The sequence below is a fragment of the Procambarus clarkii genome, chromosome 16 (genome assembly GCF_040958095.1).
Source record: "Procambarus clarkii isolate CNS0578487 chromosome 16, FALCON_Pclarkii_2.0, whole genome shotgun sequence".
In the NCBI taxonomy this organism is placed as follows: Eukaryota; Metazoa; Arthropoda; class Malacostraca; order Decapoda; family Cambaridae; genus Procambarus; species Procambarus clarkii.
Genome location: NC_091165.1, coordinates 18,257,092 through 18,272,530, shown reverse-complemented (window position 1 = coordinate 18,272,530; position 15,439 = coordinate 18,257,092). Strand labels below are relative to the sequence as shown.

Here is a 15,439-nt window from a genome sequence, read left to right as displayed (position 1 = left end):
ACTAGCAAGGTGCTCCAGTGGATAACGGAGTATCTAAGCAACAGAAAACAGGGAGTTACCGTCAGGGAGGAGACATCAGAGTGGCGAGATGTTAACAGCGGAGTCCCAAAGGGCTTTGTACTTGGACCCATCCTGTTTCTAATATATGTAAACGACCTTCCAGAGGGTATAAGACTCATTCCTCTCAATGTTTGCTTATGATGCAAAACATCATAATTAATATGAGAAGAATCAAGACAGATGAAGATAGACAGAGACTACAAGACGACCTGGACAAACTGGAGGAATGATCAGGAAAATGGCTACTAAAGTTGAACTCGGGAAAGTGTAAAGTAATGAAATTAGGCGAAGGGGGCAGAAGGCTGAATATAAGATACCATCTTGGAGGTGAAATCCTACAAGAGTCAAATAGAGAGAAAGATCTGGGGATTGATATCACACCGAGCCTGTCCCCAGAAGCCCACATCAAAAGGATATCATCATCGGCATATGCTAGATTGGCCAATATAGGAACTGCCTTTAGATACTTGTGTAAGAAATCGTTCAGGACCCTGTATACCACTCATGTCAGACCAATCCTAGAGTATGCAGCTCCAGCCTGGAGTCCATACCTAGTTAAACACAAGACAAAGTTAGAGAAGATTCAGAGTTATTCCACCAGATTAGTCCCAGAACTGAGAGGTATGAACTACGAGGAAAGGCTAAAGGAGCTGAACCTCACGTCCCTGGAAGACAGAAGAGTAAGGGGAGAGATGATCACCACCTACAAAATTCTCAGGGGAATTGACAGGATGGACAAAGACAAACTATTTAGCAAGGGTAGAACACGCATAAGGGGACACAGGTGGAAACTTAGTACCCAGATGAGCCACAGAGACATTATAATACCATTAGAAAGAAAAAATCTTTCTAATGAACTTTTTCAGTGTCAGAGTAGTTAACAGGTGGAATGCATTAGGCAGTGATGTGGTGGAGACTGACTCCATACACAGTTTCAAATGTAGATATGATAGAGCCCAGTAGGCTTAGGAATTTGTACACCAGTTGATTGATGGTTGAGAGGCGGGACCACAGAGCTCAACCTCCGCAAGCACAACTAGATGAGTGTACACACACACACACACACTGAAAGGCGGGGTCCAAGAGCTAATAGCTCGATTCTACAGATGCAAATAGTAAATACAAATAGTAAATACACACACAGTCCCATTATGAAGGCGTATAATTACAGGTGATGAAGGTGCGGGCGATACGCAAGTCATGTTCGCCTGTAACAAAGGTAATTACAGAACTACAAGCGCGAACAGTATGACTGGAGACGGGGCCCGTGTGAGAGTCACACTCACCCTAATATTATTCATCTTCATTAATTTAAAAGTAAATTGCAACTTGCAATCTTATGTTGCTTGTGTTGATGTGAAAATACTCGAGGTTGATGTTAGTTAACATTATTGTTCTTGTCGCAGTACAGTTACTTTATCATCTCCTCTTGAGACAAACTGTTGTGGAGAATACTCTTGACCGCAAAGGCGCGCGTCTGGCGGTCGCCACAACGCTAGTTCGAATCCCTGCACTGGCTGCTCCAACTGACTGTCTCACTCATCCTCTTGTGAAGTATAAGAAAATATTTTTTCTTAACATTTCCAAACAACTTTACAACTTATACAAAAAATAATTTAAGGAAATTCCTGAAGGTTTCGGTAACACAGGAAACTGTACTGAGACTGTGGTAAAAGTGGATTATATTCATAATGACCAGGATTATGGCCACTATATACACGTGTACTTGGAAGAGTAGCCGCTGGTGCTGGCTATACTATGTCACTCCCCCCAACACATTCTCCCTCTCCCCACATTCCCCTTCTTTCCTATCTCCCCCCTCTTTCCCTTTCTCCCCCTCACCCCATCCCCCTCTTTTCCTTCCTTTTCATCCCATGCTTCCCCCTCCCATGTATGGCCCCCCAACCTCAAATAGAGATTTCCATTTATATACATTTATAGAAGTTCTTCTTCCCTTCCTCTTCTTACAATTGTTTCACCCCCCCTTGATCCCCCCTTCATCCTCCCCTCCCCCTCTCGCTTTCTCTTCCCCTTTGCTATAAAAATGTATTATAAAGAAGCACTGGAACACCTATATGACTCTCTCTCTGAATATATATATATATATATATATATATATATATATATATATATATATATATATATATATATATAGACATATATACATATATATATATATTTGTTATTAACACATTAGGTACGTCTGCATTTGTTTTGTTTTTTTGTTTTGTTTTCATTAATATATTAGAAACATCTGCATTTGTGCAGCTGCCCTAGACTATACGATGGGGAGTACAGTGTGTCAAAAAGCTAGCTACGTGATGCTAAAAATGCCCATCACACAGAATGGTTAGTCATTCAGAGGCACGTGATAAGTAGCCTGCACTGGCAAACTCTTGAGTGTATTATGAGGATATCATCAACACATAAGTGAATAAGGTAGCAGTGATATTAAAAGTCCCCATCTCGCAGGATGGTTAGTCATACAGGGATATGTATTTTTTTTTATTAACATATTAGGTACATCTGTATTAGTGCAGCTGCCCTAGACTATATGAAGTGGAGTACAGTGTGTCAAAAAAGATAACTAGGTGATGCTAAGAAATCCCCATCACACAGGATGGTTAGTCATACAGAGGCACGCGATAAGCAGTCTGCACTGGCAGACTCCGGATGCATTTTGAGGATATCAACACCACAAGATTGAATAAGGTAGCAGTGGTAATACAAGTCCCCATCTCGCAGGATGGTTAGTCATACAGAGCCATGTGTTTAATAGCCGGCACTGGCAAATTTTGGGTATACTGTGAGGATATCTTCAAGAATACGAGAGTGAATAAAGTAATTGCAGAGCTCCAGGTACCTCATGCCAACTGGTCTGAAAGGTTTAATAACTGGGCATTCAGTGATGTAGTGCGGGAGATCATGCCGTAGTTCCTGCTCACAGAGTTTGCAACTGGAGTGCTCAGGATTGGGAGACCCGTCACCTGCAGCCACCTGCCACAGGTAACGGTAACCCAACCTGATCCTTGCAACCACTGTGTCGCACAGTCTAGTGGACGTTTTGTGCTGTCCATAGATGTAGGTTTCAGATCTGAACAAATCATAGCTTTTTATACTAGTACTTTCAGGTCGTTGGGAGTCAGTAAGTTCTTTCCTATCAGATCTGAATGTTTGGACCAATACAGTTTTGACAGCAGAGATGGGGATACCTAGATCTAATTCAACTTCAAACTTGTTACACGCTAATTTGGCTGCAATGTCTGTCTCATTATGATGGGTTATAAAGAATTATCCTCATGGCCTCTCGCTAAAAACTCTAGGGGAAACACACTAAATATTTCACACTTGACTCCCTGAAAATCTCCTTCAGGTCTGTATAAATGCTAATATTTCTTAACGCCCATAAAACCTAGGTGGACCCCGTCCCATACCTCAGACCAGTACCTCTACAAAGTTGGTAGTTTTTTCTCATTTTCTGTGTGTGTGTGTATTCTGCTAGTTGTATTCACCTAGTTGTGCTTGTGGGGGTTGAGCTCTGCTCTTTCGGCCCGCCTCTCAACTATTAATCAATCAACTGTTACTAACTACTATTTTGTGTGTGTGTGTGTGTGTGTGTGTGTGTGTGTGTGTGTGTGTGTGTGTGTGTGTGTGTGTATACTAGGCCAACTATTGAACATCGCCAAGATGCATCCCACAAGAGCTATCTAATTTCCCAGGTACCTATTTACAGATAGATGAACATTAGCATCAGGGTAAAAAGAGCATTGCCCAAGCGCTTCCGCCCTGCCGTGGGGATTGAACTCGCAATCTTCGATTGAAGGTCGATGGCTTAACCTACTGCCACAGACCTCTCCCTCTCTCAACACTCTCCTTGCCTCTCTCCCTCCCCCTCCACACCCTGACCATATTCACTGTCCAATCAAATCTTGGACAAAGTTCCCAGCGCGCTCATTAAACAGCCAACAATAGGCTGTTAGGGAACAATTGACCATCATATATCTGATCACTGGGATTCCTCCAGACAAGTTTGGTCATCTAATCAACTTCTCAATCACCAATAATAGATGACCAGAGTTGATTACATTCGACTTGAGGTATGCCATCAACCTCTTACTACATTCTTATAGTATTAATCACAGTGTGAGTTAGCTATCAAGTGTCAAATTACTTATGTTTTCTCAGGGTTAACGATGGGGGGGGGGGGGGAGGATTTAGGAGACTTGTCTGAGACGTTAGGTAGGTGTTAAACTATTGGGCTGGTTGGTCTTGTGTATTGATGACGTAGGTATTGCGTCACTGGTCGGTGTGGTCTCTGATTGGTGCGGACTGTTGATGACGTAGGTATTGCGTCACTGGTCGGTGTGGTCTCTGGTGCGGACTGTTGATGACGTAGGTATTGCGTCACTGGTCGGTGTGGTCTCTGATTGGTGCGGACTGTTGATGACGTAGGTATTGCGTCACTGGTCGGTGTGGTCTCTGATTGGTGCGGACTGTTGATGACGTAGGTGGCATGGTATTGGTAGAGTACTGATGACGTGGTTTGGGAAGCGAACTGCGGATGAGTGGAATGAGTTGTGGATTAGCATTATTGCGACAAAAGAGTTTTAAAGGTTTCAGAATTTGATTGGATACGTGGATAAAAGGATAGGGGTGGACGTAAAGGGACCCGTCTGTTAGTATGTGCCAACAGGTCTGTTAGTATGTGTCAACAGGTCTGTTAGTGTCAACAGACCCGTTAGTATGTGTCAACAGGTCTGTTAGTATGTGTCAACAGATCTGTTAGTATGTGTCAACAGATCTGTTAGTATGTGTCAACAGACCCGTTAGTATGTGCCAACAGGTCTGTTAGTATGTGTCAACAGGTCTGTTAGTGTCAACAGACCCGTTAGTATGTGTCAAAAGGTCTGTTAGTATGTGTCAACAGGTCTGTTAGTATGTGTCAACAGGTCTGTTAGTATGTGTCAACAGGTCTGTTAGTATGTGTCAACAGGTCTGTTAGTGTCAACAGACCCGTTAGTATGTGTCAACAGATCTGTTAGTATATGTCAACAGATCTGTTAGTATGTGTCAACAGATCTGTTAGTATGTGTCAACAGATCTGTTAGTATGTGTCAACAGATCTGTTAGTATGTGTCAACAGGTCTGTTAGTATGTGTCAACAGATCTGTTAGTATGTGTCAACAGATCTGTTAGTATGTGTCAACAGATCTGTTAGTATGTGTCAACAGATCTGTTAGTATGTGTCAATTACAGACCCGTTAGTATGTGCCAACAGGTCTGTTAGTATGTATCAACAGATCTGTTAGTATGTGTCAACAGGTCTGTTAGTATGTGTCGACAGATCTGTTAGTATGTGTCAACAGGTCTGTTAGTGTCAACAGGTCTGTTAGTATATGTCAACAGACCCGTTAGTATGTGTCAACAGGTCTGTTAGTATATGTCAACAGACCCGTTAGTATGTGTCAACAGGTCTGTTAGTGTCAACAGGTCTGTTAGTATATGTCAACAGACCCGTTAGTATGTGTCAACAGACCCGTTAGTATGTGTCAACAGGTCTGTTAGTATATGTCAACAGACCCGTTAGTGTGTGTCAACAGACCCGTTAGTATGTGTCAACAGGTCTGTTAGTATATGTCAACAGACCCGTTAGTGTGTGTCAACAAGCCTGCTGCCGCATATATTCCTTATGCTTGTACTTACCCAACTTAGGATTACCCTCAAATACCATAAGCTTCAACCTGGGTTAATTGGACGATAGTTGGAGCCAGGTAAGAATGTAAGAACTGGGAGTCATTACAATTGGCCTGTTGGCATATAGTCTAGATGGCGCCCAGCTTGAGCCATCCCGGCTTTCCCATGCATATATAGAGCCTATTTTTAAAGCTTGGTATACCAAGCTTGACTTGATCGACTTGAGAATGGTCCAGGACGGACCGAAACGTCGTCGTCCCTTCACCTTCTAATGTGTGGTCTGGTCAACATACTTTAGCCACGTTATTGTGACTCATCGCCTGCACTTGGTATACCATTTGTCTCAGTGATATTAGCCGGCAACTTATTAAACGCCGTCTGCGCCGCCTTCTGTCTTCTGTCTTGTCTCATTTTCGTTACCTTATCATAAAACTCCAGGAGGTTTGTCAGGCTAATTCTTTCAAAGTGTGCAACTAGTAATTATTTTAAGTACTTTGCAAGGGATGCTTGTGGGTGACACTGGTCTGTAGTTCTGGCCCTTTTCTCTGTCTCCTTTCTTGAAGATTTTAACCACATTTGCCTTCCTTTAGCAGCTGGGCAATTCCCCCTTTGTAAGTGACTCGTTAAAGATTAGCGCTAGGGGTAGGCTGAGGGCTTCTGCTGCTTCTTTTAACATCCATGGTGATATTCTATCTGGCCCAGTAGCTTTAGTTACATCCAGTGATGCTAGTTATATCCTTACTTTCACTGCTGTTACCTCAATATTTAATAGTTTCTTATTAGGGGCTGATTCCTCCTCTAACTCTGGGAGTTGTTCAGGCTCAGTAGTGAACACTCCATGGAAGCTGGCATTGAGCTCCTCACAAGTTTCTTTATTTTCTGTATACTGGCCTCCCCCCTTCTCTTAACCTGGTCACTTTGTCATTCACTGTCATTTTCCTTCTTTGGGAATGTAGGAGTTTCGGTTGTCTCTTTGTTTTGGTGGCAATACCATTTTCATAGTTTCTTTCCTTCAATTTTCTTACGTTTATGTAGTCATTTCTGGCCCTGTTGCGTCTAGTCCGGTTTACCTCTGTCCTTTGCACTCTGTATTTCCTCCACCCTTTCCTTAGGGGAGCCGGTGGCTGAGCGGACAGAACACTGGACGTGTGATCCTGTGGTTCCGGGTTCGATCCCGGGCGCCGGCGAGAAACAATGAGCAGAGTTTCTTTCAATCCCTGATGCCCCTGTTACCTAACAGTAAATAGGTACCTGGGAGTTAGTCAGCTGTCACGGGCTGCTTCCTGGGGGTGGAGGCCTGGTCGAGGACCGGGCCGTGGGGACACTAAGCCCCCAAATCATCTCAAGATAACCTCAAGATAACCCCCGCCTGCTTTTTGCTTTCGCTTCCTGGCACTGTCTATTGAGCCACGGTTATATTCCATCCTACTTTTTTCCCTTAATAGTGGTATGAATCTCTCTTCTGACTCTTTGCATCTCAGTTTGACTTGGTCCATCATTTCCAGGACCGTCATCCCTCTAAGTTGCTCCTCCCAGTGAACACTTCCCAGATAGTCCCTTACTTGCGTGTAGTCTTTATAGCCTGCTCTCCCTTCCCTGACTCCTGGTCTTATGGGCACTGTTGTGAGGTCCGTCATGTAGTCCAATACCAGGACACAATGGTCACTTGCTCCTGGTAGTATTTCATACTCTAAGTTCTCAATGTCTTCCTCATTCTGGGTGAAGATCAAGTCCAGTAAACTTGGTGTATCTCCTCCACTTTCTCTTGTGTCCTTTACATGTTGGGTTAGGGATTCAAGAATTTAAGAATAATGTAGTTCTTCCACAGAGGTTAATAAGGTATGGCGTAGAACACACAACAAATTCACACGGAAATTTACCCCGTAAATCGTTTCTCATCTGCAATTAATGTCCTTTTTAAATGTACACCATTATTAAGAGCATTTACATCAGGCGATACACGGGGAAGCTCTTGAGGTCTGTTATGGGTTGTTTGTCTTCATTCTTCACTTAAGAGAACTAGAGTTAATTTACACCTCCGGTAAATGTTGTAAGCGTACCAATTCTCCGGGGGGGGGGGGGGGGGGGGGGAGAGAGAGATGGGGAGAGTGCCGACCATCCGGCTCCCTGACCTTCACGACGATGGCAACAGTCGGGTTACCTGGCCAGATGTCCGCAGGTGCCTCCGGATTGTCCACAGGTGCCTCCGGATTGTCCACAGGTGCCTCCGGATTGTCCGCAGGTGCCTCCGGATTGTTCGCAGGTGCCTCCGGATTGTCCGCAGGTGCCTCTGGATTGTCCGCAGGAGCCTCCGGATTGTTCGCAGGTGGCTCTGGATTGTCCGCAGGTGCCTCTGGATTGTCCGCAGGAGCCTCCGGATTGTTCGCAGGTGCCTCCGGATTGTCCGCAGGTGCCTCCGGATTGTTTGCAGGTGCCTCCGGATTGTCCGCAGGTGCCTCCGGATTGTCCGCAGGAGCCTCCGGATTGTCCGCAGGTGCCTCCGGATTGTTCGCAGGTGCCTCCGGATTGTCCGCAGGTGTCTCCGGATTGTCCGTAGGTGCCTCCGGATTGTCCGCAGGTGCCTCCGGATTGTCCGCAGGTGCCTCCGGATTGTCCGCAGGTGCCTCCGGATTGTCCGCAGGTGCCTCCGGATTGTCCGCAGGTGCCTCCGGATTGTCCGCAGGTGCCTCTGGATTGTCCGCAGGTGCCTCCGGATTGTCCGCAGGTGCCTCCGGATTGTCCGCAGGTGCCTCCGGATTGTCCGCAGGTGCCTCTGGATTGTCCGCAGGTGGCTCCGGATTGTCCGCAGGTGGCTCCGGATTGTCCACAGGTGGCTCCGGATTGTTCGCAGGTGCCTCCGGATTGCCCGCAGGTGGCTCCGGATTGTCCGCAGGTGCCTCCGGATTGTCCGCAGGTGCCTCTGGATTGTCCGCAGGTGGCTCTGGATTGTTCGCAGGTGCCTCCGGATTGCCCGCAGGTGCCTCCGGATTGTCCGCAGGTGCCTCTGGATTGTCCGCAGGTGGCTCTGGATTGTTCGCAGGTGCCTCCGGATTGTCCGCAGGTGTCTCCGGATTGTTCGCAGGTGCCTCCGGATTGCCCGCAGGTGCCTCCGGATTGCCCGCAGGTGCCTCCGGATTGTCCACAGGTGCCTCCGGATTGTTCGCAGGTGGCTCCGGATTGTTCGCAGGTGGCTCCGGATTGTTCGCAGGTGGCTCCGGATTGTTCGTAGGAGCCTCCGGATTGTCCACAGGTGCCTCCGTATTGTTCGCAGGTGGCTCCGGATTGTTCGCAGGTGGCTCCGGATTGTTCGCAGGTGCCTCCGGATTGTCCACAGGTGCCTCCGGATTGTTCGCAGGTGGCTCCGGATTGTTCGCAGGTGCCTCCGGATTGTCCACAGGTGCCTCTGGATTGTTCGCAGGTGGCTCCGGATTGTTCGCAGGTGGCTCCGGATTGTCCGCAGGTGCCTCCGGATTGTCCACAGGTGCCTCGGATTGTTATCAGTCACTGGCAAGGATGGCAGTAGTGTGGCAATGTGAGGCAACTCTATACCTCGCGAATGTTTTCCAGCTAAGCTGCCATACGGTGCGACCAAGGCTGCATAGAGAAGGGTCCCCATGCAGGCACTTTTAACAAATCAGTATCGCCGCTGCCTGAATACTTGATTTGCGCCTAAATACGCGGCTCGAGTCGGTCCGAGACCCTTAAGTGAGTGAAGCTCAGGTACCGAACGCTCTCGACTCACCCAGCCCGTCCTTGTAAACAAAGATCAAATCCTCGTTAATTCAGCCGCCAAACCCCCATTTTCATGGCAGAAAAACACTTTACACGAACATATGATTATGTACGAACTTTTCTTGAAGAGTGCTTCGCTCTATTCCTGGGTTTGAATCCAGTCTCTCTAAATGCTGATGATCCACTTCACCTAACTGATAAAGGTGGTGGAGGTGGTGGTGGTGGTGGTGGAGGTGGTGGTGGAGGTGGTAGTGGAGGTGGTGGAGGTGGTGGTGGAGGCAGGTGACCATAGGTATGTGAGAATGACAGCCACGGCGCCGCCGTCGCACGCATGCGCACCACGCCGCATAAACCTATTATTTCCCAATTAACAACTTTTGTCTTCCAGTGCTCTTTCTTTGTTTACTTTTTATACATTACATTATCAGATTAAAATGATTAATATTGCCTTCTAAAATAAGGACAAAAATATTTAAATAACAGTATGAGAACACACACACATATTATATATATATATTTTATAAATATATATATATATATATATATATATATATATATATATATATATATATATATATTTATATATATATATATATATATATATATATATATATATATATATATATATATATATATATATATATATATATATTTATATATTTATATATATATATATATATATATATATATATATATATATATATATATATATATATATATATATATATATATATATATATATAACGCACGCAATACGTGAAGTATTTAAGTGTTGGTGTGCCGTGGGAGTGGGAAGGTATAGTTAATGTGGACTGACTGGTGGAGGAGCCACGGGGGCCCCGGGCCCAGCCGGGTGCCTCAGATGCCGGGAATATTAACACGGAGCTGCGATATACCCGCCCACTGACCGAGTCTATAGCGATCACACCGTCTCTTCTGACCTTTACGGTCCTCAGCACCTAAGATCGCTTCTCGCGCTGCCCCGCGCCGCGAGCTCTGTCTCTATTGCCCTCCCGCGGGTTCGCACTGTCTTGTGCCAAACATTGGAGCTCATACCAGAGATATTTTAACAATTTTACTGCGGGGCTACAGTCTGGCCACTCTCTATTATGACCAAATCTGCGTTGTTAATTTCCTGAAATATATATTCCCCGTGGCCTAGTGGTAAGACGCTCGCCTGGCGTTTCGCGAGCGCTTTGTCATGGGTTCGTATCCTGGCCGGGGAGGATTTACTGGGCGTCAATCCTTAAGTGTAGACTATTTACCCAACAGTAAAATGGGTACCTGGTTGTTAAACGATTTGGCGGGTCGTATTCTGGGGAACATAGGATTAAGGACTTACCCGAAACATTACGCGTACTAGTGGCTGGACAAGAATGTAAAAACTCTTGTATATATATATATATATAAATAAATAAATAAAAATATTGAAGACTAATGCCCGTCGATCTGCCGTGGCATCATTCCCACCCACACACAGGTGACCAGCCGTCCTCTGCACACACAGGTGACCAGCCGTCCTCTCCACACACAGGTGACCAGCCGTCCTCTGCACACACAGGTGACCAGCCGTCCTCACCACACACAGGTGACCAGCCGTCCTCTGCACACACAGGTGACCAGCCGTCCCCTCCACACACAGGTGACCAGCCGTCCCCTCCACACACAGGTGACCAGCCGTCCTCTGCACACACAGGTGACCAGCCGTCCCCTCCACACACAGGTGACCAGCCGTCCTCTCCACACACAGGTGACCAGCCGTCCTCACCACACACAGGTGACCAGCCGTCCTCTCCACACACAGGTGACCAGCCGTCCTCTCCACACACAGGTGACCAGCCGTCCCCTCCACACACAGGTGACCAGCCGTCCTCTCCACACACAGGTGACCAGCCGTCCTCACCACACACAGGTGACCAGCCGTCCTCTCCACACACAGGTGACCAGCCGTCCCCTCCACACACAGGTGACCAGCCGTCCTCTCCACACACAGGTGACCAGCCGTCCTCTCCCCACACACAGGTGACCAGCCGTCCTCCACACACACAGGTGACCAGCCGTCCTCTCCCCACACACAGGTGACCAGCCGTCCTCCCCACACACAGGTGACCAGCCGTCCCCTCCACACACAGGTGACCAGCCGTCCCCTCCACACACAGGTGACCAGCCGTCCTCCCCACACACAGGTGACCAGCCGTCCTCACCACACACAGGTGACCAGCCGTCCCCTCCACACACAGGTGACCAGCCGTCCTCACCACACACAGGTGACCAGCCGTCCTCTCCACACACAGGTGACCAGCCGTCCTCTCCACACACAGGTGACCAGCCGTCCCCTCCACACACAGGTGACCAGCCGTCCTCTCCACACACAGGTGACCAGCCGTCCTCCCCACACACAGGTGACCAGCCGTCCCCTCCACACACAGGTGACCAGCCGTCCTCCCCACACACAGGTGACCAGCCGTAGTCTCCACACACAGGTGACCAGCCGTCCTCTCCACACACAGGTGACCAGCCGTCCTCCACACACACAGGTGACCAGCCGTCCCCTCCACACACAGGTGACCAGCCGTCCTCTCCACACACAGGTGACCAGCCGTCCCCTCCACACACAGGTGACCAGCCGTCCTCTCCACACACAGGTGACCAGCCGTCCTCTCCACACACAGGTGACCAGCCGTCCTCCACACACACAGGTGACCAGCCGTCCCCTCCACACACAGGTGACCAGCCGTCCTCTCCACACACAGGTGACCAGCCGTCCCCTCCACACACAGGTGACCAGCCGTCCTCCACACACACAGGTGACCAGCCGTCCTCCACACACACAGGTGACCAGCCGTCCTCCACACACACAGGTGACCAGCCGTCCCCTCCACACACAGGTGACCAGCCGTCCTCCACACACACAGGTGACCAGCCGTCCCCTCCACACACAGGTGACCAGCCGTCCTCCACACACACAGGTGACCAGCCGTCCTCCACACACACAGGTGACCAGCCGTCCCCTCCACACACAGGTGACCAGCCGTCCCCTCCACACACAGGTGACCAGCCGTCCTCCCCACACACAGGTGACCAGCCGTCCTCCCCACACACAGGTGACCAGCCGTCCTCCCCACACACAGGTGACCAGCCGTCCCCTCCACTGATCACAAGCTGCGTCTTCCAAGACGTGGCAGAAACAAAGAATAAAGTGGCAGTTTTTACTCTGGCTCGTCACACTGAGATGCTATCCGCCAAACACACACCGAAACTATGACGTTGATACAACGTTCGAACATGATTTAACACTTCCTAATCAGTTATAACAATCAATATATCAAGTTGTAACAACGTTTACCTGGAAACACAAACCGTAACTGTCTCTATTTTCCGCTTGTTACAACTTGTAATAAAGTTATTACATCTTGGCTTAACGTGTTTATGACGTATTAGAACGTTGTTACAAATTGATATATTGATTGTTATAACTGATTAGGAAGTGTTAAATCATGTTCGAACGTTGTATCAACGTCATAGTTTCGGTGTGTGTTTGGCGGATAGCATCTCAGTGTGACGAGCCAGAGTAAAAACTGACACTTTATTCTTTGTTTCTGCCACGTCTTGGAAGACGCAGCTTGTGATCAGTGGAGGGGACGGCTGGTCACCTGTGTGTGGAGGGGACGGCTGGTCACCTGTGTGTGGGGAGGACGGCTGGTCACCTGTGTGTGGGGAGGACGGCTGGTCACCTGTGTGTGGAGGGGACGGCTGGTCACCTGTGTGTGTGGAGGACGGCTGGTCACCTGTGTGTGGAGGGGACGGCTGGTCACCTGTGTGTGGAGGGGACGGCTGGTCACCTGTGTGTGGGGAGGACGGCTGGTCACCTGTGTGTGGTGAGGACGGCTGGTCACCTGTGTGTGGTGAGGACGGCTGGTCACCTGTGTGTGGAGGGGACGGCTGGTCACCTGTGTGTGGAGGGGACGGCTGGTCACCTGTGTGTGGGGAGGACGGCTGGTCACCTGTGTGTGGGGAGGACGGCTGGTCACCTGTGTGTGGGGAGGACGGCTGGTCACCTGTGTGTGCAGAGGACGGCTGGTCACCTGTGTGTGGAGAGGACGGCTGGTCACCTGTGTGTGGGGAGGACGGCTGGTCACCTGTGTGTGGAGGGGACGGCTGGTCACCTGTGTGTGGAGGGGACGGCTGGTCACCTGTGTGTGGGGAGGACGGCTGGTCACCTGTGTGTGGTGAGGACGGCTGGTCACCTGTGTGTGGAGGGGACGGCTGGTCACCTGTGTGTGGTGAGGACGGCTGGTCACCTGTGTGTGGGGAGGACGGCTGGTCACCTGTGTGTGGAGGGGACGGCTGGTCACCTGTGTGTGGAGGGGACGGCTGGTCACCTGTGTGTGGGGAGGACGGCTGGTCACCTGTGTGTGCAGAGGACGGCTGGTCACCTGTGTGTGGAGAGGACGGCTGGTCACCTGTGTGTGGGGAGGACGGCTGGTCACCTGTGTGTGGAGGGGACGGCTGGTCACCTGTGTGTGGAGGGGACGGCTGGTCACCTGTGTGTGGGGAGGACGGCTGGTCACCTGTGTGTGGTGAGGACGGCTGGTCACCTGTGTGTGGAGGGGACGGCTGGTCACCTGTGTGTGGTGAGGACGGCTGGTCACCTGTGTGTGGGGAGGACGGCTGGTCACCTGTGTGTGGAGGGGACGGCTGGTCACCTGTGTGTGGAGGGGACGGCTGGTCACCTGTGTGTGGGGAGGACGGCTGGTCACCTGTGTGTGCAGAGGACGGCTGGTCACCTGTGTGTGGAGAGGACGGCTGGTCACCTGTGTGTGGGGAGGACGGCTGGTCACCTGTGTGTGGAGGGGACGGCTGGTCACCTGTGTGTGCAGAGGACGGCTGGTCACCTGTGTGTGCAGAGGACGGCTGGTCACCTGTGTGTGGAGGGGACGGCTGGTCACCTGTGTGTGCAGAGGACGGCTGGTCACCTGTGTGTGCAGAGGACGGCTGGTCACCTGTGTGTGGTGAGGACGGCTGGTCACCTGTGTGTGGAGAGGACGGCTGGTCACCTGTGTGTGGTGAGGACGGCTGGTCACCTGTGTGTGGAGAGGACGGCTGGTCACCTGTGTGTGGAGGGGACGGCTGGTCACCTGTGTGTGCAGAGGACGGCTGGTCACCTGTGTGTGGAGGGGACGGCTGGTCACCTGTGTGTGGAGGGGACGGCTGGTCACCTGTGTGTGGTGAGGACGGCTGGTCACCTGTGTGTGCAGAGGACGGCTGGTCACCTGTGTGTGGAGGGGACGGCTGGTCACCTGTGTGTGCAGAGGACGGCTGGTCACCTGTGTGTGGAGAGGACGGCTGGTCACCTGTGTGTGGTGAGGACGGCTGGTCACCTGTGTGTGGAGAGGACGGCTGGTCACCTGTGTGTGCAGAGGACGGCTGGTCACCTGTGTGTGGTGAGGACGGCTGGTCACCTGTGTGTGGAGAGGACGGCTGGTCACCTGTGTGTGGAGGGGACGGCTGGTCACCTGTGTGTGGTGAGGACGGCTGGTCACCTGTGTGTGGAGGGGACGGCTGGTCACCTGTGTGTGGTGAGGACGGCTGGTCACCTGTGTGTGCAGAGGACGGCTGGTCACCTGTGTGTGGAGGGGACGGCTGGTCACCTGTGTGTGGTGAGGACGGCTGGTCACCTGTGTGTGGAGGGGACGGCTGGTCACCTGTGTGTGGTGAGGACGGCTGGTCACCTGTGTGTGGAGGGGACGGCTGGTCACCTGTGTGTGCAGAGGACGGCTGGTCACCTGTGTGTGGGTGGGAATGATGCCACGGCAGATCGACGGCATTAGTCTTCAATATTTTTATTTATTTATTTATATATATATATACAAGAGTTTTTACATTCTTGTCCAGCCACTAGTACGCGTAATGTTTCGGGTAAGTCCTTAATATATATATATATATATATATA

The 15,439-nt window shown here is 50.0% G+C and overlaps 1 protein-coding gene across 1 annotated transcript; it reads right to left on the bottom strand.

Annotated features, from left to right (window-relative positions):
* Positions 1-4,306: 4,306 nt before the first annotated feature.
* On the bottom strand, positions 4,307-9,370 carry LOC123759929 (basic salivary proline-rich protein 1-like). The gene is made up of 4 exons (XM_069325524.1): positions 9,304-9,370; positions 7,887-9,157; positions 7,317-7,526; positions 4,307-4,615 (listed from the first exon to the last, which is right to left on the bottom strand). The coding sequence occupies exons 1-4, from the start codon at positions 9,368-9,370 to the stop codon at positions 4,307-4,309; spliced, it is 1,857 nt and encodes a 618-aa protein (XP_069181625.1).
* Positions 9,371-15,439: the final 6,069 nt, after the last annotated feature.